The sequence below is a fragment of the Diadema antillarum genome, unplaced genomic scaffold (assembly GCF_040938485.1).
Source record: "Diadema antillarum isolate AM-2024a unplaced genomic scaffold, OU_Dant_1.0 seq00000076_RagTag, whole genome shotgun sequence".
Taxonomy (NCBI): domain Eukaryota; kingdom Metazoa; phylum Echinodermata; class Echinoidea; order Diadematoida; family Diadematidae; genus Diadema; species Diadema antillarum.
In genome coordinates, this window is record NW_027271170.1 from 621,958 (window position 1) to 647,114 (window position 25,157).

The 25,157-nt window shown below is 38.2% G+C and overlaps 1 protein-coding gene across 1 annotated transcript in view; it reads left to right on the forward strand.

Annotated features, from left to right (window-relative positions):
* Positions 1-24,837, forward strand: part of LOC139726051 (protein cycle-like) — a 55,760-nt gene extending 30,923 nt beyond the window's left edge. Inside the window, exons 4-14 of the mRNA XM_071637134.1 lie at positions 322-479; positions 2,494-2,573; positions 5,784-5,876; positions 13,083-13,200; positions 15,132-15,287; positions 16,741-16,883; positions 18,259-18,365; positions 21,134-21,240; positions 21,830-21,977; positions 23,379-23,573; positions 24,224-24,837. Of these exons, the coding sequence (XP_071493235.1) occupies positions 322-479; positions 2,494-2,573; positions 5,784-5,876; positions 13,083-13,200; positions 15,132-15,287; positions 16,741-16,883; positions 18,259-18,365; positions 21,134-21,240; positions 21,830-21,977; positions 23,379-23,573; positions 24,224-24,725 (1,807 nt within the window). The 3' untranslated portion in view covers positions 24,726-24,837. The remainder of the gene's footprint in view (positions 1-321; positions 480-2,493; positions 2,574-5,783; positions 5,877-13,082; positions 13,201-15,131; positions 15,288-16,740; positions 16,884-18,258; positions 18,366-21,133; positions 21,241-21,829; positions 21,978-23,378; positions 23,574-24,223) is intronic.
* Positions 24,838-25,157: the final 320 nt, after the last annotated feature.

Below are 25,157 nucleotides of genomic sequence, written 5' to 3' on the forward strand. Positions count from 1 at the left end.
TTTTTTTTTTTTTTTTTTTATCGTTCTGCATATATGTGACATCATGAGATGTTGTAGTCTTCTCTCCAGCAGTGAGCGAGCAGAAACTTCTAAAGTTTGTAACTTTTGAACAGATTTGAACAGATTTTCCTCAAACTCTCAACTAATAATGCTGCTTTCACTCAATCCACATGTCTATGAAGGTGAACTTGTCCTTTAAAACTGTAATATGGGGTGGAAATGAGCTGCTTGGCAGAGGTCTGTGCGCTCCAAGTACCGTATATATTGCTAGTTATCGTTATTACCATCATCATATCATTTCCTGACTCCTTTCCATTGCAGGCAAAACCACAGCGAGATTGAGAAGCGGAGAAGAGAAAAGATGAATATGTACATCCAGGAGCTGAGTGCCATGGTACCCACCTGTAGCTCCATGTCATCCAAGCTGGACAAACTGACCATCCTGCGCATGGCTGTCCAGCACATGAAGACTTTGAGAGGTATCATGGAGGAGGTTTTAAAGGGATCCTATAGTTTTGTTTGAGACCTAATTTCAGATTTCTAACATTTTTCGGTGAGATAATGAGAAACCTCTTATGAAATATGAAAAAGCATGTAATTCTATGAGGAATTCAACGTTTATTTGATGAAAATTGGTTTTGAAATGGCTGATATCCAAAAAAGAGTAATTGTAATAAAGTGTGGGACCCACACTTTATTACGATCGCTTTGTTTTTGGATGTTTCAGTCATTCCAAACCCGATTTTCATCAAATAAACTTTGAATTCCTCTTAAAATGGTATGCTCTGTACTATATCATACGTGTTTTCTTGGTATCTTGCAAAAATTTAAAAGCCCAATTTTCATCTCCACCAATACTGTACTGTCCCTTTAATCCTAGAGAAAACTTTCATTGCTTCTTAGGGATGGTAATACAACAGAAGTTATAGGCTTCTACCAATCCAACAGGTAGAGGGCAAGCTTTTATCCACTCCTGTGGACTTTTTCAAGTCAAGTGATAGTCACACCAGGGTGCTTTACAACTATTTTTTTTTGTGTGTCTTTTACTACTTGCCCGGTTGGGCAAGCAGATTAACAGATTGTTGCAGAGCACTTACCTAAGCAAATTTTACTTCACCTAAAGAGAAAGTCCAAAAATATGAGCAAATGACATAGAAAATCACTTGCAAATCAAGGGCTTGATAAAACACAATCATTTGAATGAACATCACACACTGATTTGCGTGCTTACAAACACATTGGAGTAACAAACTTGGTTTGATGGAGTGGCATTGCATTATAAAGCACTGCATCAAATGGGATAGCTTTTCCTTAAGACATGCCGTGGTGGCTTTATTTCTGGAGTAAAACAGCTAGGATTTGGACAGGACATCACTTAACTGATTATCTGACCATTAATCAAAAAAAGTCATTTTCACCTAAATTTCAGATATGAGGTTTTGTTGCCCCAGCGACGATATTATTTGTGTATATTTCACACATTGCCACTTGTGAGACAATTTTCCAAGTGGTGGAAATTATGATTGAGAGTGACATTAATTGATGGAATGAGGAAGAATTGCTCTCTATTTTCAAGAGAAAAGTTTGTGATTTCTCTACTGGTGGGAAATACATGTTATATGGAAATGTTTGTGGCATAGCTGCATTGCACATAGATGAATACATGATCTGCAGTGTACAATCTTCAAGGATATTTGACCAAATTCACGAAGGTTCATTTATTCAAGGTGTATATTTCACTGACCCTTTGAGTAACTGACAAGTTAGATAAGCACTGCTTGTGATTGAGCTCTTTTCATTGACTTGCACTTTAAATGACATTCAAAACTAGGTGAATTCAGAACATTTTTGAATCCGTGGCCCATTTAATTTGAAATTTCATTGAATTGTCATGATTGATTTTGATACATTTTTGGTTTCTTTTAACAGTCACTTAATGTTATGGGTAAATCATGCTTCTCTCATAGAATAGCAATGAGAGCCGACCCCAAACCAAAACAAATTTATATCACAGTATCGAAACAAACACGAGCGATGACTTAAGTTGGATTGAAGATTTATTCAGACTGTGGTGACATTTAGACTGTTAGCTTGCCATTAAGCATGGCTCCATTTTGGTTTTCTTGGTTATGTGACGTGCATTGCTTGCATTGCATTTCTTACTTGTTCTATGCACTTCAAATGAGAAAACTTGTTTTAGTTGAATTTCACACAGAATAGAAAGCTCTTTACGAAAAGAAGAAGGTAATGTTATCAAGGATACAGAATGGAGTTTGGCTGCTCCAAGGAGATGTAAATGTGATATTTTATGGGCAGCAAAAATGTATTGTGGATGCTAGTCGGTTCGAAGAGCTAGTCGGTTCGAAGAAGTGGGTCATTAATGTGTGTTTACTGTGCGGTGTTTTTTTCTCACTAGGCTTTTTTTCCTTCTTCTTTTAGAAGCTCTCTCTGGCATTAATAATTTCTTTGTTTTCTTTTTCATCGTTCAAATAGGAGCATCGAGCTCGAGGAAAGAAGCCAACTACAAACCATCTTTTTTGTCTGAAGATGAATTAAAGTCTCTTATTCTTGAGGTGAGTGTGAATATTTACATGTACCTCTGGCATGCAAGACGATGTTACAGGCAATCTAAGTTTTCTCAGGGATACATTGTTTTGCAGTCTGAAGATTTAGTGTGCATGTTTGTACCTAAATTGTTCTAATACAAGTCAGCAATTGGAAAAATGCAATAAATATATGGCTGCAGGCTTTGTGATTTTACTTCTGAACATGGCAATAATACTACTCTGGCAAGAAATTATATGTAGTGCATTCACATTAATGATGATATACAGTGGTATTTCACATGTTAATCCGAAAGGGGAAAGCTAATATACCACAAAATACATCATGAAGTACCATGTTATTTTAGGGTAGTGATTAGATTGGAGCAAATTATCCATGTGGGATTTGAGTGTGAATGGTGTCACCAAATACAATGTAGATTTGAGTGTGAATGGTGTCACCAAATACAATGTAGATTTGAGTGTGAATGGTGTCACCAAATACAATGTAGATTTGAGTGTGAATGGTGTCACCAAATACAGTGTAGATTTGAGTGTGAATGGTGTCACCAAATACAGTGTAGATTTGAGTGTGAATGGTGTTGCCAAATACAAACGTACAGTGTACATTTTAGTGTGAATGGTGTCACCAAATACAGTGTAGATTTGAGTGTGAATTGTGTCACCAAATACAATGTAGATTTGATTGTGAATGGTGTCACCAAATACAGTGTACCACTGATTATACAGCAGTACATTTCTTATGTGACCTGATGCATTCCTGTCTCTTTCTTGTCGGAGATCTGAGCATGCTCAGTTCGTTCATAACAGAAATATCATGGTACATTGTACATTTGTATATCATGAATGTAAATGGTGTTTAGCAAAATACCCTGGTATCTATTACTTTGTTATTTTGCCAATGAAAATGGTGCCATTAAATTATCATGTTATTTGATACCATGATAATAGTCAAATATCAATGCATCTATTGTGTGGGCTTTAAAAGCGCAATGCATTATTTAGTCAGGACGGTAACTGTGGAAGACTAATGTGCTAGTCTTATTTGATATTTAAATGAGGAAATCGCAAGAACATCAGCTTAACTATGGTGACGTTGGTTACAGAACAAAGGAATCTGTGTGTCTTGGAAGAAGACCAGTGTCAAAAGTTGACTGATTCTATACTCATATAGGTCACTGAGTCATGATGGAGACTTGTGTACTGCGCAGGTTATCAAATCAGGGCTATTCACTGGATGTTGACTACGGCATATGTCAAAATATCACAGTTATTTATATCAGTCATTGTTAAAAGCATTCCTTGATATCGTCTGATGAAAATAAAACATCCACACTCTGCTTCATAGAGCTCTGCCCTTTCCAGACTTATATTCATTGGTACAGACTTGTTGCTACACTTGTACTTGTTACTATTTGGGTTTTGTTGTGATATCTACCAGCTACACATGTGTAGGTTTTAGACTATGTAAAACTGCTTGTCCTTAAAGACCATGTCTACATTCTTCTTCTTCTTCTTCTTCTTCTTCTTCTTCTTCTTCTTCTTCTTCTTCTTCTTCTTCTTCTTCTTCTTCTTATTATTATTATTATTATTATTATAATAATTATTATTATTGTTATTAGTAGTAGTAGTAGTAGCAATAGTAGTAGTAGTAGTGGTGGTAGTAGTAGTAGTAGTAGTAGTAGTTGTTGTTGTTGTCGCTGTTTGGCTTTCAATCACAGATATCAACAATATACATGCCCAACATTGGTATTTCAAACATGTCTTTTATTCTAAAACCCTACAATAGTCTTCTGACAATGGGAGATTTAAGACTGTGGCCATGGTAAAAACATTTCACAATCTAATGAAAGGAGACATCAGATAGCATTTAAAGGGATGGTACAGTTTTGGTCAAGACCTAATGTCAGGTTTGTAACATTTTTGGTGAGATGATGAAAAACCTATTATGAAATATGAAAGAGAATCTAATTTCAAGAAGGATTCAACATTCATTTGATGAAAATTGGTCTTGAAATGGCTGAGATATCCAAAAGCAATCCTAATAAAATTGACAGGCCATGACTTTTATTAGGATCTCTTTGTTTTACCTTGTTTTTAGATATTTCAGTCATCTCAAAACCAATTTTCATGAAATGAACTTTTGATTCCCCTTAGAATTGTATGCTCTTGAATATTTCATAGAGTGATTTCTAAATATAATCGCACAAAAAGTTACAAGCTGAATCCTCACCTCAACCAGTACTGTACAGTCCCTTTAGGAGAGAGAGAGAGAAAACGAGAGAAGAAACTTCCTGTGAAGTTTGATTGAAGTCCAAGTTTGAGACTTCAGTACACTTGTAGCTCTGCCAAAACATTCCCAGCAAGTTTATCTTGAGCCTCTTTTCTTTCTTGTTTTGTTCTTGTTTTTGCTCCCCACTCCCCTGTCTATCACAAAGTAGGAATAGTAGTAGTACTGATGATGATAATGGTAAGACAATTTTGATGTATTTGTTTTTGTTTTTGTTGTATTGGAGCCATATTTCTAGTTTCGTCTGATTAGCCTTTGTCCTTGTTTTGAAACACGTGTGGGTGGGACATATTGAGGATGATAAGTAGCGCTAGTATACAAATAGTGAATGGTCTCGAGTGTGATGGTACAAGATTTCACACGAGGTGAAAGATAGAGGCGCTCATCTTCCACCGAGTGCGAAATCTTTCTCCATTGCACGAGTAAAAACCATACACTATTTGTTTCATACAATACCTCGAACGTCAACAGATGTGGTCCACACAGATTCTTGAATTTAGCACAGAAATTGCAACCATTTTCTGTGAAAGACAAATGAGTATTAACCACACAGTCACTTTGTACAGTCGTATGTACGTACAGAAAACCGACCGATTGCTTGAAGTTGTTTAAAAAATGAGTGACAAAAGTATGCGCTTGTATTAAAAGCACGCTTGTAATTGTTGAGTGTGCGATGCAAATGTGACATCGGAGCAGTGCAATGGAACAGAAACTTCGAGTCAGTTGTGAGTTTACCACGGGAGTCAGTGGAAATTTGTAATGTCAGCCGTGCGCTATCCATTTCTGGTCAAACAAAATTGCACGGCTGACAGCCACAGCATGCGATGGAACTTTTAACTGAATGTCACATGATGGGCAATTGACCAATCAGATAGCTACATTCTTTTTAGGTGTTGTATGACAACCTGTGTTTTCTCTTTTCTGTTTAGGCTGCAGAGGGCTTCCTCTTTGTAGTGAGCTGTGACCGAGGCCGTATGCTGTACGTCTCAGAGTCAGTCCTGAATGTACTCAATATCACAAGGGTGAGTAAAGACTGAAATGTGATAACTTGTTCCTTTATGGCTTTGGTTTCAACACAATCTCATTATTAATGGTGGACTCGACTGTTAAAGTGGAAATTCTTACGGTGTGGAAATTTTTTGCATATTTTGCGCAACAATAACACTAGCTTGCAAATATAATGCATGCAAATTTCTTGCTTGTTATACATTATACTGTGTATGTAAACCATATTATGATGTTTTTTCCACAGAATTGATAACACGTTATGCAAAGTTCATCTTACCTGGCTGAGTGTGAAAACTGTAAATACTGGCGCAAAAGTGTCTACTTTAATAGTGCTCTACTCTGCTGATCACTGTTAAAAATAAAACTGGAGTGATTGTTGTTGGAATCTTTTCCTGCTCTTCATATAAACGAGATGATTATTGTAAAACATGAAAAGCATGAAATTTTCGCGGATCGGAGCCGACGGCCTTTTTCGTGACATGAAATTTTCGTGAATTGCCACTGGCGTTCAATACATATAGTGTAGACAAAAACTTTCACGTTCATTTTAACTTTGCGAATCTTAGCACTCGAAATTCGCGAAATTAAAATGCACGGGAACATTCCTCATTTTACAGTAACACGTCCCCACACAGATATGCACATGTAGGACTGTTAGCTTACTTTGCAGTGCACACTAGATGAGTGAGATCTTGTCAAAATGACCCACATAGTTCATACCATGTGTATCATCCATGTACATGTAAGATTTACCCAATTTACTAAATGGAATAGGCATTCTATGCATGTCAAAACAGGACTATAGTGAGTCCCCTTAAGTTGCACATTAGTCATTTCATAGCACCTTTCTCATTCACTTCATATTTTTCATGCTGCTTCCTGATGGTACATACTGTTTATGCCATATGTTTAATAGCGAGTCTAATTTCTCTCGAATTGGGACTTCGTTACAATTTCACGAGTGGTTAAAATCTTAGAGTACAATAATCAATGGAGAAATGTATGGGTGTGTGTCACATTTTGTGGTGTTATTCCCAAGGAATATTTTTCCTAAGGTTAATTTGTCTGTCCAAAAATAAAACAAGGTTGGTTGTTATGAAGTTTTGTCAATCCGAAATTCAAACAAGGGTGGTTTTTACGAAGCTTCATCAGTCTGAAAATAAGAAAAGGTGGTTATGAATTTCATCCCGTTAAATCGCAAATGATCAGAACCTTCGTTATTCCGAAGGTTTGTTAATTGGGAAATGAAATAAGGTTTGTTCATCCAAAAGTGAAAAATGAGTAATTACACCACTAAAACTTTGGAATTACAAAGCTTATGTTTTCAGATGAACAAGCCTTTGGAATTATGAACCTTTTGCATTTTAGGATTAACACACTTGTGGAATGATGAATTTAATTATTGAATAAATGAACATTCTGGATAATGAACCTTCAGAATAACGAGCCTTTGAAATATTTAATGAACTGTAGTGTAATCCTAAACCATCAATTCTTATACATGTGTTTTCAAACATAGCGTGAACGTACAGTTCTCACTTAAATCTAAAATTTAAATGAAACGAATGAGATAGCATCCCAGCTTTTCAATCTATGATGAGAGTGAAATAGACAACACACAATATTTTCATGGTTTGTGTGTTTTCATCGTATTTTACTGTACTCGTTCTTGCTATAGATGTGTGCAGAAAATGAGATGAAGTTAAACAATTCAAATCAAATGTTATCCCACTCTGAAGAGAAAATTCCCTGCAAGTTTGAAGAATTTGCTAATGGATTTTATCAGCTAGAATTACATGAATAATGCTTCTCTTAGTTTCTGGCTTTTAAGAACAGGTTTTTTGTCTTAATCTCAGAGACTACATCTCAAATTCTTCTTCTTCTTCTTCTTCTTCTTCTTCTTCTTCTTCTTCTTCTTCTTCTTCTTCTTTTCTCTCTCTGCCTCTGTCTGTCTCTGTTTGTCTTTTTGTCTGTCTGTCTCACTTTTTTTTTTCTTTGGCTGATAATATGATTTTTTTTTTCTTATTCATTCACTTAATTCAAATAATACCAGGAACAAGGATTCACTTTGGTATCATTGTACAACGTATCATTATTCCTTTGGTAAAAGGGACGATTAATACATTTGATTTTTGTACAACATATCAAGTAATATAGCAATAGTACAGTAACCCCCCCCCCCAAAAAAAAAAGAAAAAAAAAGAAAAAAAAAAGAAAGAAAAAAAAATGGATATTATATTAAAAAGAATATAAAAAAGATCTGCCAAAACAATTTTCCTTAGTTATACAGTATACCATTAAACTAACAAAAAAAAAAAATATGTGCAGACAGTCATACATATACTCAAACAAACACAACACACACGCACACACACACAACACACATGCACACACAAACACATTTTTGTGTTTTTGCCAATCTTTTGTCTTTCTTTTTCATAGGAACAATCATGTACAAATTAGTTAATTGCAAAAGAAAATAACAATTTTATTATGACAACATAAATTCCTCATTGTCAATATTACAAATAAAAAAGGAGGAATGTTGTATTAAAAAAAAAAAATGCACACACACACACACACTCACACACGTAAACAAATCTACCTGGAAGTACACAGATAGCTGTCCATCATATTAATGTCAGCCCGCTGTGATGGCATATTTCCTTACATGGTTGTTTTTCCCCCACAGATTACCAAGAACCTGGTGATTGTCTGCAAACCACAGACCTCATTTCTCCCTTTAGTTCACAGTGTGGATTGGTTTTGATGTGATCTTTTGTAGTCTCCTCTCCAGACTTAGATCTCTCATATCTCGTACATTAGGTTTGCACACCAAGATTACATTGCAGTACCATTCTGTAGAAAAGTAGTGAATATTAGAATATTTTTCAGTGGACTACAGTTTGTGACTGGGACATCTAGCAGAGAGAGAAAGAGAGAGAAGGAGAGTACGCTGATATCGAGGGCATAGGGAGTGTTCAACACTCCATTGTCCACCTGATTAGAATAGAAATATTCATGTCTGGAACTAAGACTATACATGTTCATGTCAGTACATTTGGTGAATGCATATAAAATACTGCACTTCATACTGACAACCTATGCAAAATCTTTTATTCCTTTCATCTGTTCTGTCTAATCCATTTAAACCATGTATGCTGCATTCATTAGTTGCTGCTAGGTTATAAGTCTCATAAAACTTTGTTTTGTTTCTTTATTTTGTGGGTAACCTCTTCTTTTACCATTGTGCTTGAAAAATGGATATTATTATGAAAGTGTCTGTCGACATTTACTGTGGCTTTCTCTGAGGTTTTGTGCAAAAGGTCATATCACTGTGTGTATACATGCATATTATTCATTCCCACCATCATGGTTGTGTAATATGTTTGATGGGTGTGCATACTTTGGATGTGATGTGTGTGTGTGTGTGTGTGTGTGTGTTTGGTGTTTGTGTGTGATATGCACTGTAAACTCAGAAACGTTCCCGACATGAAACTCATAAATTGAAGCCGTTGCCTTTTTTGGGGCATGAATCTTTTCTGCCAGTTGTCACTGGCATTCAGTGCATTGTTTAGACAAGAACTGTCATGAATCTTGGCTCCTCGCGAATATTCGCATAACGTTTCACGTACACAATATTTCTTATTCTATTAGATTCCTTGTGTTTATCTTGTAACTCACATGTGATTCTTGTACTACCGTGAATAATGGTGTACTTACCGCACCTTTTTTTTTTCCCATTGAAGCTGGTCAAAATTCAGGGTGTGGTTTATAGACTGTTAAAGGGATGGTACAGTATTGGTGGAGATGAGAATTGGGCTTTTAACTTTTTGCAAGATACATTGTACCAAGAAAACATATAGTACAGAGCATACCATTTTAAGAGGAATTCAAAGTTTATTTGATTAAAATCGGGTTTGGAATGACTGAAACATCCAAAAACAGTAAAACAAAGCAATCGTAATAAAGTGTGGTTCCCACACCTCATTAGAATTGCTCTTTTTTGGATATCTCAGCCATTTCAAAACCAATTTTTATCAAATAAACGTTGAATTCCTCATAGAATTACATGCTCTTTCATATTAAGAAGAGGTTTCTCATTATCTCACCAAAATGTTAGAAACCTGAAATTAGGTCTCAACCAAAACTGTACAATCCCTTTAAAGCCAATACTTACAGCATGTCTACCAGGTAGTATGCAGACACTGTACACGTACCTTTATACAATGAACATCACACACACACACACACACACAAATAATAAAAGAACAATGTCAAACTAAAAATCAAACTTATTAATAACAACCAACCAAATGATTGGTAACAAGCCCATCTTTTTTGTTTTGTTCATTTTCTTTTCCTGGTCTTACATACACCATATGCTGATTAGATAATTTCCTTTTCTCTGTGTTCCTTTCTTTTTAATGGCACAAAAGTCAATGCAATTTCTCGTCTAGACATTTCGCTCAATTCAAGCAACATGTCAGCAGCATCTGTTCCCATTACAAGGCAGTATCTGCGCTCGTTGGTGGGCTGTCATTTTCTTTTTCTTTTTCCCCCAAACGACTGAAAAAAAAGGGGGTGCGGTTATACACTTTTTTAACCTGTTGAGAATGGACTGATTTTGCTACAACACGCATTTTCCCATAGACACTGCCCGAGTATACTCGGGACTCGTCCTCAGTGGGTTAATGATGAGAACTCTCCTGATTGCCCTGCCAATGAAAAGGGTCATTTCCAGAAGTTACGGGCCTCACTTTTAGAAAATCTTGCCCGCTACTTCAAACTCGTTTTAGCACTTAGCTTTGACACATTGACTTTCCCTTCGGCCTCTGCTGCAGTGTCTTGAGAAAAAGAGCATTTCATGTTACCCATGAAAGATCTCCCCTTCACACCAAAGCCGCATTTACACACTCCCAAAATTAATACCCTTTTTGAAAATCAATTTTTGCAACCTGATGGCAAAAATCATCAGTTCATGTATGTGGGCCCACAAAAAAAAATATTCGACTTTCACGATCTGCGTGGCGATGTGAAAAATTGTGTGGTTTGATTTTTTTGTGTTTGTTTTAACTTGCAATAATTTGTACTGGTGATACATGTGTGAAAGGCAAATGTAGACATAGTCAATTATTGTTCAATTCCATAGTACGACTCGCCAGAGTAGCCCTGCACACTTGGAAGACCGGGGTCACGTCACGGTCACTGTTCTTTTTTTTTTTTTTGCTCACAGGGATAATTTGTCCTGCACAGGCGTGCGTCATTGGCAGCAAATAAAATGTATTTTTGCATTGCAAGGCAAAAACTGATAACTCATGTGTCTGAATGCAGCTGAAGTTGGGGCGGTATGAGGAATTTGTTTGTTCAACTAGCAGTGAGCAAATAGCATGGAAGAGCACAAAAGCTCCTCCCTTCACTCCCCGAGAGAGTCCTGCAATTTATGGTGCCATAGCACTCAAGGAGCACTCACTCTCTAGAGCAGTGAGGGGCATGGAGGAGAGTTTATTTGCTTGCTGTTGAACATTTTCCAACATCTAACTCATTTTGGCTATGTCACCTCGTTACTTTGTGGTGCATCTTCAAGCCCATAATTAGGAGGGGTTCAGCAGCCCCCCCCCCCCCCAAAAAAAAAAGAAATAAAAGAAATAAAAAGAAAAAATGAGTCATGAACGCCCCCCCCCCCCCCCGTTTTGAAAAAAAAAAATATGAAAAGGGGCTTGTAGTAGCACCAGAAAATTGCGCTGTTCCAAGCCTTTTTTATTTTGCTTGTCAGCCGATGAAGCCCAGAAGTGGTCTACTTTTTCTAATTCTGATCCCCCCCCCCCTTTAAAAAAAAAAATCCAAGTTACAGGCCTGATCTTGGCTGATCAGTCCATAATCAGAAGCCAAGATGGGTTTAGGAGGAGGTGTAGAGACTAAATTTCTCTATTTTCTGCTTGCTGTACCGGATAAGCTAAAACAGAATATTGACGTAGATATGAAATCAATTAAAGGCCTGGAGAGACAAATGTAATAAATAATGTGAATGACAAGTAATGATTTACTTCAAATAAAGCTCCAGATGACTTTTATTTATTCTTGCATTATGGAAAAAACAACAACATAGATATCAATACTACAGCGAGAAATGCAGACGGTTGCCACGTTAAAGCATACATTACAAAAAGTCATGTCCAGCCTTGTTTGATAGTGACGTACATGGGGGCGGTGTGAGTCATATATACTTGAGTTTGGACAGTCTAGTGAAGTGTATATGGTGTGGTGATTGTGAGGATGCACTTTGGCATTTTCAGTACAAATATAGTTATTATAATATTGGTCATTTAACATTATAAAATGTACACATACAGTAGGTTACTACTACACAATGTATTTATGCGCAAAGTGAAGAGTCCTGCAAAACAAAAATAGGTTTTCTTTTCTTGTTTAAATACTTATAGGCAAACGCCGTGGGAGCTTGCGGGTATTCATAGAGATAGAACTTTTTTTCATGGTTTGATTTGTGTTTGATATGAGACTGTTTTGTGTTCAAATGAAGCTTGCTCTGTAAGTGATTTAGGATTGTCAATACTGATTAGTGTACATGTATGTTGCAGCGGGTACTGCGTAATTATTCAAATTCATGAAAGTCTTCCGTCGAGATGTTTTCATTGCAACTGATTGACAAATTGAATAATTACGCAGTACCCACTGCATGCTATGTAAGGATTAGAACCAACACTTGCTGTCAGGTAAAAGCTTGGTGGTCTAGTGGAGATGACGCCTATCCGGTGATCAGGAGGTCGTAGGTTCGAACCCTGCTCGAGTATGTATGCCCATGATTTTTTTATCATGGCTACCATGGCTACTACTAAAACACTGATCAATTAAGTACTTATTTACGTCGATGTTCGTAGGGCAAACGGACATTTTTCTTTTCCCATTTTGGTGTGAAAGCACTCCAAAACAACTCATTATCCTGACAAATTGTGTCAGCCAGGTAAGTTTCTTGGTAGAACCCTCTGATATGCTGCAAGCAAAGTCCAAATGGTGGAAGATGAGTTTCGAGCCTTTCTGAGAACTATGTTTTAGCTTTTAACATTTGATAATAATGGCAGTGACATTGCTCACAGTTTCCTGTTATCTGTGTTGCCTTCTATGAATTTCATCCTTCATAACTAGTATATTGCACTCTCTCTAATCAAGTCCCCTTGGTTTGTTTTCACTATTGACTACAGGAGCGTCTGATTGGTCAGAGTCTGTTTGATATTCTTCATCCTAAAGATGTACCAAAGGTCAAAGAGCAATTGTCTTCATCCGACCTTTCACCTCGTGAAAGGTTCATTGACACAAAAAGTAAGTATTTCTATTTTTTAAAATAATTTTTACATTCTATCTATTCATTTCATTTTAACTGACATCCCTGTTTTTGATTAACTTTTTTGCTGAGGTGAGGTGAGGTGGGGGGGGGGGGGGGAGGGGGACAGGAAGGAAGGGGAACAAATTTGAACCGTCCCAGATTTTCTTTCATTTTGGAGTGTTTACACAAGTTTTATGGTTTGGTTATAGAGGGTTGTAAGTGCACTCAGTCTAAACTAGGATTTTTATGTCAGACCTGGTCATAGAGGTTCTCATCTTGTGTATAAGAATAAACTCAAATGAGAGAGAGAGAAAAGAAAGTGATTTTGCTGTGGTTGTACTTCATAGTGTATGTCATGCTTCTGAAGGATGTTTGACTCCATATGCTCAAACCAGGGAGGTGTTAGAAAAGGAGAGACAACTCCTGCTCTCCTTTGAAGTCATGCGCGGCACTGCCGAGAAGTTATGCGCTGAACTACAGGTGCTTTGACAAAAGAGAGCATCAATAATCGGGACTAGCGCTCTCACATCTAGAAATACTTGCCCCTACTGCATTTCGCTCTCTCTCTTTCAATGTGATGGCAACAATGAATTTGTGTACCTTGAATTGGAGAAGCGAATCAAAATGCAGTGTAAGACTGACAATTTTAACAGCAAATAGTTTAAAAGCACGCTGGTGCACGCTTTAGCGGAGTACTTTATTTGAAAGATCAAAATATCCCAGATTAAAGGATGGAAAACTAACATGCGGAAATGTGCGCATTATAGAAAAATATTAGGTTTTTAAGATGGCCTAATTTTCATTTCATTTCAATTTGCGCATTACGAAGAAACTAGAAATACATGTTTATAATATTGAATTCTTTACTAAACTATTCTAAATCAATTCGAGTATTTCATTTAAAATTTTACGGGGAAATAAAGCTTGTAATTCAACGAAAGGTGAAATGCGTTCTTCGTCTCCGAACTTCGCCTTGCAACTAGAGCGGTGCAGCGCATGACTTCAAAACGTATAGTGGAATGCTAGACATCCCATTGTAATGCTTTGAACCCAAACATGTGTTTGCATGAATTACGAAGAGTTGTCTCTCCTTTTCTAACACCTCCCTGCTCAAACTATCTGTACAAAGCAATTACACAAAGAGAGTCGTGTCAATCATGTACAGATTCTGTAAAGTCTTATTTTACCAAAGTCACAATTTTGCTCCAGATAGTACACACAAATCCCAAACAGTGGCATTTTGTCTGGCATGTTAGTAATGTTTGTCTAGCATGTTCAGAGTCTGTAGATTCAACCTCATGTAAGTACAAGTAGCTGTCTGAGTGATAAGTTAAAGGGATGGCATAGTATTGATTGAGGTGATAAGTTAAAGGGATGACATAGTATTGGTTGAGGTGATAAGTTAAAGGGATGGCATAGTATTGGTTGAGATGAGGTTCAGCTTTCCACTTTCTGTGAGGAACTTTGAAACCACTTTATGGAATGTTGAAAGAGCATACAATTCTAAGAGGAATTCAAAGTTAATTTGATGGAATTGGTTTTAAAATGGCTGAGACATCCATAAACAAAGAAAAACAAAGTAATCCGAAGGAAGTTGGGTCCCATCTTTCATTCAGATTGCTTTGTTTTGGATATCTCTGCCATTTCAAAAGAGATTTTCATCAATTAACTTTGAATTCCCCTTTAGAATTATTTGCTCTTTCATATTTCACAAGAGCTTTCTCATGTCAAAAAATCATCATCAAAAAATGTTGGAGCCTGGAGCCTTATCTCAACAAAAACTGTACCATCGAAAATGGGCAGGTTGTTTGTGAAGATTGCTCAAGGGTGTATGTACTGTCAGCTATCACAGGACATGTTAAGCGTTTGGATCTTTCGTCTTGATAAAGCCTGTATTATTGTATAAATGTCGCCCCCTCTCTCTCAGCTGGGATGCTGGTGAAATCAGAGGTAGCCATATCGCCCCCACAGCTGTCGTCTGGGGCTCGTCGCTCCTTCTTCTGTCGAATGAGGATATACAGCCCAGAGCACGCTGTGAAGACTGAGGATGGTCAGCAGTGGAAGAGACTGAAGCAACCAGCAGGTAGGTTTCCACAGACAGACTCAAACTGTAGACGCCTGTCTATTTCTTGCTTTGCTCACTCAAGCATAAACAGTAGACGCCTGTCTGTATCTTGTTTGCCCCTGTACAGACACAGACAGACAGACAGACAAGACAGACAGACAGACAGACAGACAGACACACACACACACACACACACTTACACGTCTATGATGGAAACCGAGGACCCATTCTACCCATAAGAATTTTACCACATAACGGAGGACCGGTGTGTCAGTAGGACTCTTGTCAACCGAGGACTCATGAATTCGTGTACCATCCACCGAGGACTTATTACAATAATGCTAATTGAGGACCTACAAACATGTACCCCTACATGCAAAATCATGCAAAATCAGACGGTTTGGAAGGGTCTGCATACCGAGGACGCCAACGATTCTCTGTGTGTCCTCGGTTTAATGTAAAGTTTGTATGTGTGTCCTCGTTTACACCACACACACACACACAAATCTGTGATGCCTGCCAGTCTTTCATCTACCCTATGTAGACCAGAACAGATCAAACTTTGCCTTAAAGCTTGCAAGCAAGCTTGTTCTCTAACAGCAGTGTGATGTGTATATCCTTTTTTTTCTCCATATTTCATCAGACACAATTGTATTATTACCAGATGTATATGTATGGGATCATTGTTTCACGGTGAGAATATAACTTGGTTTTTATCTCAAGGACTGTACCACCTGTTGCACAGTGATACCAAGGTTTCCCCAAATTCAGTCTTTGAGTCTACATGGCTGGCACTAATACAGTAAAGGGCGTGTCATATCATTGCCTCTGTCTAATTTATGAGAAACAGAAGTAGGAGGTAACAGGTGGAAGAGATGTCCTGAATGACATCAGATAGCAATGGTATACTAATAGGGATTGTATAGTTTTGGCTGAGACCTAACTTCAGGTTTCTAACATTTTTTGGTGAGATGATGAGAAACCCCTCATGAAATATGAAAGAGCATGTATTTCTAAGAGGTATTCAATGTTTATTTGATGAAAATTGTTTTTGAAATGGCTTAGATATCCAAAACAGAGCAATCCTAATTAAGGTGTGAAAAACCTTTTATAAAGATTGCTATGTTTTACTATGTTTTTGGATGTCTCGGGCATTCTAAAACTGATTTTCATCTAATAAAATTTTAATTCCTCTGAGGATTGTATGCTCTGTATTATTGCATAAGTGGTTTCTTGGTATCTCACAAAAAGTTAAATGCCCAATCCTCATCTCCACCAATACTATGGTGTATACCATCCCTTTAGGCCCCTTGAAACTCTTTCAAGACAGTTATTTATGCATTGTGAACAGTCTTTACAAAGCCAAGGTGATGGGGTTTAATCTGTCTCTAGACCATGGATAGTCTTCAGTGTGACTGGGGTATTAGATATGATATCACATGGGATTGCTTACCTTGTCTGTTGTGTCCAGATCGTAAGAAGTATGCCACCATTCACTGTACGGGCTATCTGAAGAGCTGGCCCCCAGCTAAGGTGGGTCTGGACAAGGATGAGACTGAAGTGGACATTGATGGCTGTAATCTCAGCTGCCTTGTTGCGATCGCTAGAGTTCAGGTAAGATAGTTAATTGCTACTTGGTCTAATATCAGATAGTATACAGTTGAACCTCTCGTATCCGGACAAGTCGGGACCGGGGCTCATCCGGATAAGGGATTTGGCCGGATACGGGAGACTCAATGCTTTATACATGTACATATACATACACATGTACTGATGTAACCCATTGTAGTACCACACATGTAGTAATGTGTATACTGCAACCTTTTCATTGTTACATTTGGGGATGTTTGGGGATGTTAAAATATCTGAAGGTAAGCAATTTGGAAGGAAATTTGATGTAATATGTATGTCAATCATGTTGGAAGTAATATGTAATTCATGTGTGTTTGTGTAGGAGTTCTCAAGGAGTTGGGAATCCCCCTCTCCCGTATGGCTTTATTTTAAAAAAAAAATTCACGGCAAGATTGCGTCCGTATAATAGAGAGATCCGGATAAAGGGAGGCCGGATAAGAGAGGCTCAACTGTACTTTCCAGTTCGTCTAACGCCGCTACGGCTAAACTCATTTTGTCTACTATCAATTTGGTCTAATGCCCGTTTGGTCCAGTTCTCACTTGGTTTAATGCCCAGTTTGGCTAATTATCTTTTCGTCTAATGACCAGATGATCTAACTGCAATTTTGTCTCCTCGGATTTTTTCCCATTTTGTCGTATAAACTGTGGGTATTAGATGAAATGGATGTAGCTCATATGGAAGAAGACCAACTGGTAATGAGGCTAAGTGGCGATTGGACTAAATGGTCAATAGACGAACTGGTTGTAGACGAAATGGGATTAGACCATGTGGGTTGAGACTAAATGGATATTAGACGAAGTGGGAGTAGACCAAGTGATAGATCACCAGTAAGATTGGTCTCGGAACGGAAACATGGAGCTCTGTCAGTGTGTAAAACCAGAAATTTTTCTGTGTAGGAAACTACTGCGAGGTCTGCGAGGAGCCAAGGTTTGCAAAAGTAAAATGAAAACAAAAGTTTTGTCTATATGCCAGTGGCATATCATTCCAGCCCCAAAAGTTTCATGCCAGAAAAAAAGGCCGTCAGCTCCAGTTAGCAGAAGTTTCGCCAGGATGTTTCTGGTTTTACAATAACAGATGAATCCAATAAATGTTCGCTTTTTCTGGAAATTTGTTGGTCATATTCAAAATAGATGTTTTTCAGAGTTTTACGTGAATTTTGATACACTGGAGTAGTAAATTTATATAGTTACTCAGTTGTAAATTGTATTTGATGACACACAAATAATAACTTGGGAAAGACCTTTGCATGTGAGAGCATAAAAATACTTTCCTGCTACAACTTACAAGACTGCCCAGTGACTGTGTATTTTCCTTTTTCTTGACTGAATGTTCTCTCATTTTTTTTTTTTCATCCAGACCATTCAGAGCCCAATGCCTTCCACCAATAACAACATCCAGCTCAAACCTACAGAGTTTGTGTCCCGCCATGCTATGGATGGCAAGTTCACATTCGTCGACCAGAGGTAAGTGATCACCCCTCCTTCTTGGAAAGACCCATTTTAACGGAGTTCTTCAAACTAGAGTTACACCGGTAGTGTCCAGGTAATCTTTTTTATGCCTCCGCCACGAAGTGGTGCCGGAGGCATTATGTTTTCGGGTTGTCTGTACGTCCGTCCGTCCGTCCGCATTCGTTTACGCGATAACTTGAGTAATATTGACTGGAATTTTACCAAACTTGGTACAAGTATAAAGTATGATAGGGCAATTACTTGATTAGATTTTGGGTGAAATCGGCCAAAGGCCAAAGGTCAAAGGTCAAGGTCAAATCATGAAATTGTATCTGTTTACACGATAACTCAAGGCTGGATGGAGCAAATTTCACCAAACTTTGTCCAAGGATGATGTATGGTGGGACAATTACTTGATTAATTTTTGAGTGAAATCGGACAGAGGTCAAAGGTCAAAGGTCAAGGTCAAATCCTAAAATTTATCTTTTACGTGATAACTCAAAACTGGATGAAGCAGCTTTCACCAAACTTGGTCCAAGGATGATGTATGATGGGGCAATTAGTTGAGTAGATTTTAGTAACATTGACAAGAGGTCAAAGGTCAAAAGGTCAAGGTCAAATATTAAAAATGTTGCTATTTCCCCCATATCCATTCAATGCCCAAAGGTATTTTCTTGAAACTTAGTGTAGACATGTACTACTACATACTGTAAAGATTCTCCAGAGAGAGTTTCATGTCACAAGGTCAAAGGTCAAAAGGTCAAAGATTAGGTGAAAATGTTACAATTTCACTTAATTCTCGCAAATGGTTCAATATATCTTCATGGAACTTGGTACATACGCATGTACTGACTGGCAGGGATTATCTAGGGAATTTAGGGGTCATGGGTCAATAGTCAGGAGGTCAAAGGTCAAGGTCAACTCGTCAAAATTTTACTATTTCCCTCATATACTAGTATATGCAATGCTTGCATTATTATTCTTAGAACTTAATATACATGTATTACCTAATGGAGATTCTCATGGAAATTTCCTGCCAGAAGGTCAAAGATCAAAGGTTAAGGGTCAAGGCCAGGTTTAAATGCAAAAAAAAAAAATCTATTTTGTACTGTAATTACACTCTTTCTTCATACCTTGAGAATTACTCAATACATAAACTTTAATATAAAAGGGTCAGTCAGAAGTCAAGTAAAAATCCTCAATTCCCCAGATACATGTACCTGCACTCTTTAATAGACAATTATAGCTAACGTAGTTCAAGGAAAGTGAACATTCAAGATATTTCTGACAAACCTGTCATTTCATTATTTTGCCAGTTATGTGAAACTGTCATCACACATTGTGAAGGCATTATACTATACACCTATTGGGAGAATCATGCATTATGGCGGAGGCATCAGTCGCCATAGCGACATTTCTAGTTTACTCTGCCTTTTAAAACGGTTGCTACTCGGACATTATTGCGGTAACTTTTGCTCTTTGCTTTTGTAACCTCCTGCTGTTTTATCATCTGAGGCGAGGAATTTTGTTCCCTGGATGTCGTCAGGGCGTTGCTGCGGTAAGGTCTGTTAAGATAGAGTTGAAGGTCTCCCCAAGAACGTAGCAGTGAAAGGCCCATTTCACACTTGCAAGATTCTGGCAGCAGAAAATGTTGTTTATCCTTCCAGGGCCCCGTTTTATCAAAAGATAAAATTGATTTTAAATTTCCTTACCACACAGGCTGCCATAAACTTACAGTTGAAATCAACTATATAATCAATTTTAACTTTTCATAAAACAGGGCCCTGGGAAAGACCCCATTCACATTGTGAGATCGAGCTCTACAAGACTGCACCTGTATTGAACAGAAACATCTCTTTCGATAAATGTTCTGATATGGGCCAAAAACTAAAGACCCATGGTCACCTGAAAGTTTGCTGTAGTAGGAGACTTCTTTCACATGTGAAAGTTAATGCTAAAATGAGATAGGGAAAGTGTTATACTCTCACACTTGTAGAGGTCAGGAGATTCTTTGTTTATGTCTGTAATGTAAGGACTAAAAACCTTATATACACTTCAGTTATTGGCAATAACACAATACCTATATCAACCCAATGGCACTTGAAAGATAATTCAGAACAAGTCTCTTCACACTCGTGAAGTAAGACTGAAAATCTCATTCACACTTGCAGATGAGAGCAGTGATGATTCCATTTGTGTAATCATTTGAAAACAAGAGACATTCATATTTGTCATAAACAGTGCAGTAGAAGGGGTGTAGCATGTTATGAGAGTTGGACTGGCATGGGTGTAAGGATCCAAGCATGAAAGCAAAGTATCAAAGTTGAGGGGAGCTACTGTGTAGGTTGACCAAAGTTAGGTTCAGAGTTATGACACAGCATTCCTTCACGAGGCCCAATCCCAGTTTTCTACAAATCTTGTTATCCTCACAAAGGAGCTTGACCATATCAAAATGGCAGAGGATGTAGAGAATGTTAAACCCACTTTATGAGCAAGTCTCTATCCATAGATAACAGCCAATCGGGAGTAACACAGAGTTAGTCTTCATGAGGTTAACATATGTGACGACGAGGGACTTTACTTTTCTCCAGGAGCATACACTGTACTTGCCATGGCTCGATTGAAAAATGGTTTGATGGCAGTCATATGATTGCCTTGTTTAATGAGGGACGAAAAGGGATGTGGTAATTGAGATTACATCAAATCATTAATATCACTATTTGCTTCAAGTACTGAACTTAGTATGTGACTGTGGAATCATCCTGTCTTTATGTGATGTCTAGAGCTACGGCTGTTATGGGTTACCTACCTCAAGAGCTGCTTGGGACGTCCTGCTATGAATACTACCACATTGATGATATATCAGTGATGGCAGAGAATCATAAAACAGGTAAGCAGGGAGCAAGCATGGCTGTCTCTTTGTTTTTCCAGCATTTACTTCTCTCTCTCTCTCTCTCTCTCTCTCTCTCTCTAGGGGGTTGGTGGGGACAAGTTCTGAATGTGTTTTTTGCTTAGTATTTATTCTGCTGAGTGTGCAACAAGTTTGACATTTCTTTTGTAAGGTATTCTGGCAAGACACAAAATTTGGAGATAATGGAAATGTCATTCATATTGAACATATGGCCTGGAGCCAGAGGTACTTGCGAGCTGCAGTAGGTTTTTTTTTTTTTTTTTTGGGGGGGGGGGGGGGGAAGGGGGTTAAAGTTGTGTATTTTATATTCAATTAGTGAAAAAATGAGCAAATTCCCGATGGAATCCCATTTTCTTTGCTCATTTTTTCCACTAATAATCATATTCATTTCTGGTCAGTTTCCTTCTGCTTGCATTTATTTTATATTTCATGAAAGTTTGGCTGGTGATATATAGTAAAGAATTGACATACATCTCACGTTTCTGTAGGTGGGTCAAACAAGTGTTCAGTGTTGAGTGTTCTGACAGTGTTCTGAATACAACTTAATTTTTTCTTCCATTGTGTACAGTGTTGTCAAGCCGAGAGAAAATCCTCACGAGTCCATACCGGTTCCGAGCCAAGAACGGAGAATTCATCCTCCTAAGATCACGAATGTTCACCTTCCGCAACCCGTGGACAAAAGAGATTGAATATGTTGTTTCAACGAACACTTTGGTGTAAGTAAACTTATGGAACACCATCAATCTTTACCTAACAATTAATCAATTTACTAATTTACACATTCACGGTGTGAAGGTTGTAAGCAGACAAAGAATGTTGGCCTTGACAAATATGTGTTCAAGTCATGTGAACATGAATTGATTTCATACAACAATTTACGTGAGTCGGTTACCCCACTACTGAGAGAACTGCATATGTTAAGAATCCGCAAACGAGTTAACTTCAAGATTCTTTTGTTAACTTTCAAATGTTTGCGAAATATTGCACCGGTTTATCTTCAACAGTTGATAACTGAATACCTACCCTCCCGGAACTTGCGGTCTAACAACAAATCACTTTTAGTACCTCCTCCTGTCAATACACAATCTTATGGTTCTAGAGCTTTTCAGTCAGCATCACCTCAACTCTGGAACAGTTTACCTGAATGCTTTAAACAAACAGACTCAGTAGACAAATTTAAATCCATGTTAAAAACGTATTTGTTTATTGAGTAGTATTATGAATGTGTCTCATGTCTTACACCGTTACTGAAACTGTACCTTCTTCTTCTTTCTTTCTTTCTTTACTTTCCTCTTCTTCCCTTTCTATTGTTTTCTTTTTCCCATAGCGCTTAGAGACATTTTATGTAATAACGCGCTATATAAATGTTGTGAATTATTATTATTATTATTAACAAGTATACGGTGCCTCAGTAGTACAAGAGATATACAAGTCGGCTGTATCCACCCTTGCTTCAGTGGGCACATTGATCATGTGTGGTTCTTGTACATTAATATAGGATTTCACTGAAATATTACAAATCCACCAGCAATGCTTAAATGATTGATACTTTCATTCAGTGTCAGACCCTAAAGTGAATTTTAATCAGAGCTCAAGGGATCTATGGTGCGATCTATATCTATACATATCATAGATTAGTCAAGTTTTGATCAAAGTTATTTTTTTTTTCTCTTTCATAGGCTTGTCAAGTAGATGGAGAAATATTACTCAGTGTGGATTTTTTTAATGTGGAAGCAATTTAGCACTAAGAATGTTCATTTAATCTGTGGTGTACCAGGCAGTGTGTTTTACACCAATAAGTAGGAGTGTTCATATAAACACCGGTGCACCAGACAGTACATTTTACACCCATGTAATTCTGTCCATGTGAGTTGTACTCACAATAGGACATTATTTGTATATTTACAGTGGAAAAAGCAACAAGGTTTTTGATTATAATTGAATGCGAAATCATGTAACTGGGTGTTGGGCAATTTCTACAGAAGGTTATATTGTGAGTTTTGTTTAGTGTGGCAATAATTAATTTACTAAATTTGTTGAACTGTAGCGGTAGCAGATATACAACAGAAATCATGTGTTTTTTCTCAACATGTTTTTATTTTCTTTCTACCTGGCAGGAACAAGTTAGAAGCGACCTCTTCAAACACAGACGGTGCAGCCGGCAAGGACCAGGAACCCACACAGCTCCAGTCCCTGATCACCAACATGGGGAAGGCACCGGTGCCAGGGTTCAGTCACAACACCCACATGGGAGCCGGAAAGATTGGATGGCGCATTGCTGAGGAGGTCATGGTTATGGAAGCGGAACGAATGTGAGTCTGGAAAAGAGACTACATAATGTATTTGTGCTGTACTTATGTACGTTCATTTTCTTAGATTTTTTTGATGTTTGAATTCATGTACATCGTATATTGCATGTTTTGGTATGTGAGTAATACTGTCACACACAATATTTTCGTGGCATTAAATTTTCTTGAATTGGAGCCGATGGCCTTTTTCATGGCATGAAATTTTTGCGAGTTCCATTTAACATTCAATGCATATAGAGTAGACAAGAGCTTTCTCGATTCTTGGCTCGCAAAATTTGTTAAATTGAAATGCACACGAACATTCCTTGTTTTACACTAGATTATTTGTTTATTTTCTCTGTAGAGTTGGGTTTTTGCATTCTTTTTTTTTTCAGGCATGAAGATGAGACAATGTCAGTTGGAAAAAAAAAAATACTGATTGATATTTCTTACGGTGGAAATACTTGGAAACAGGTTAACCTGTTGAGGACGAGTCCCGAGTACTTAGTATGCTCGGACAGGTGTCTATGGGAAATGTGTGTTGTAGCAAAATCAGGTCATCATCAATGGCTTAATGTGTGTAGGAGTAGATGTGACAAGACCAATGTCAATGAGAGCCTTATTTAATGTTCCTTACTCTATGATAGATAACGTGTTTGATCTATTCAATGTAGGAATGAGGTGTCATCCAGTGGCTGGGAGTCCAAGGATAACAGCCCCATTGTGGTTGATTCGGTTGGTGGCGGTGCAGACAACCTCAATTCCACCCCCGATGCTACCCAGCCTAGCAGCAGTGGTGGGAGTGACCCCAAGACTGCCAGGACTCCGCCTCTGGTTGGCAACAAACCTTCCCTCCCTTCAAAGCAGCAGCAGCAGCAGCAGCAGCAGCAGCAGCAGCAGCCGTCTTTCTTCAACAGCTCCGTGGAGCAGGGCGGGGCCAGGTCCAACACCACTTCCTCGTCGTTCGCTGAAGTACCGTCCACGTCGGGATCGTCGGCCATGGCGGCTCTGGCCGACCTCGGCTCTCCTGCCGCTGCGGCAGCGGCAGCGGCAGCCAAGGTGAAGGAGATGGGAGGAGATGATGAAGCAGCCATGGCATTCATCATGAGTCTGTTAGAAGCTGATGCTGGGCTGGGAGGATCCGTAGATTTCAATGACCTGCCCTGGCCGCTATGATACCACTCATCAAGGGTCTTGAATTGACAAAAGCCTTGTCATAGCTTTGTTTGAAAACCGTGTGAGCCTTACCTCGGAGTGCCCCGCTTTGTAGGAGACTTGAACACATACCAGACTCCCATGAATGTTGGAAAAGTATGAAAAGATTCGTCAGTGAGGATATTGTCATCTGTTACAGTCAGTAGACCGGAGAGTCTCCAAAGGATTCTAGTGAACTTGCCAAAGACAGCTCGGTTGCCATGACACTACCAGCTGGTGAGTGGTAGACCAGATACCTGATACCAGTGGCTGATCCTCATCTGGCTCTACAAGTCATTACTGAGAGAAAAGAATGGGAGCGAGATAGGATGATGTTTCTTATTTTTTTTGAGATGCGTTTCATGGTAATCCAATATTTGGACAGTGAAACCTCCAAAAATGTGAATGATAGTT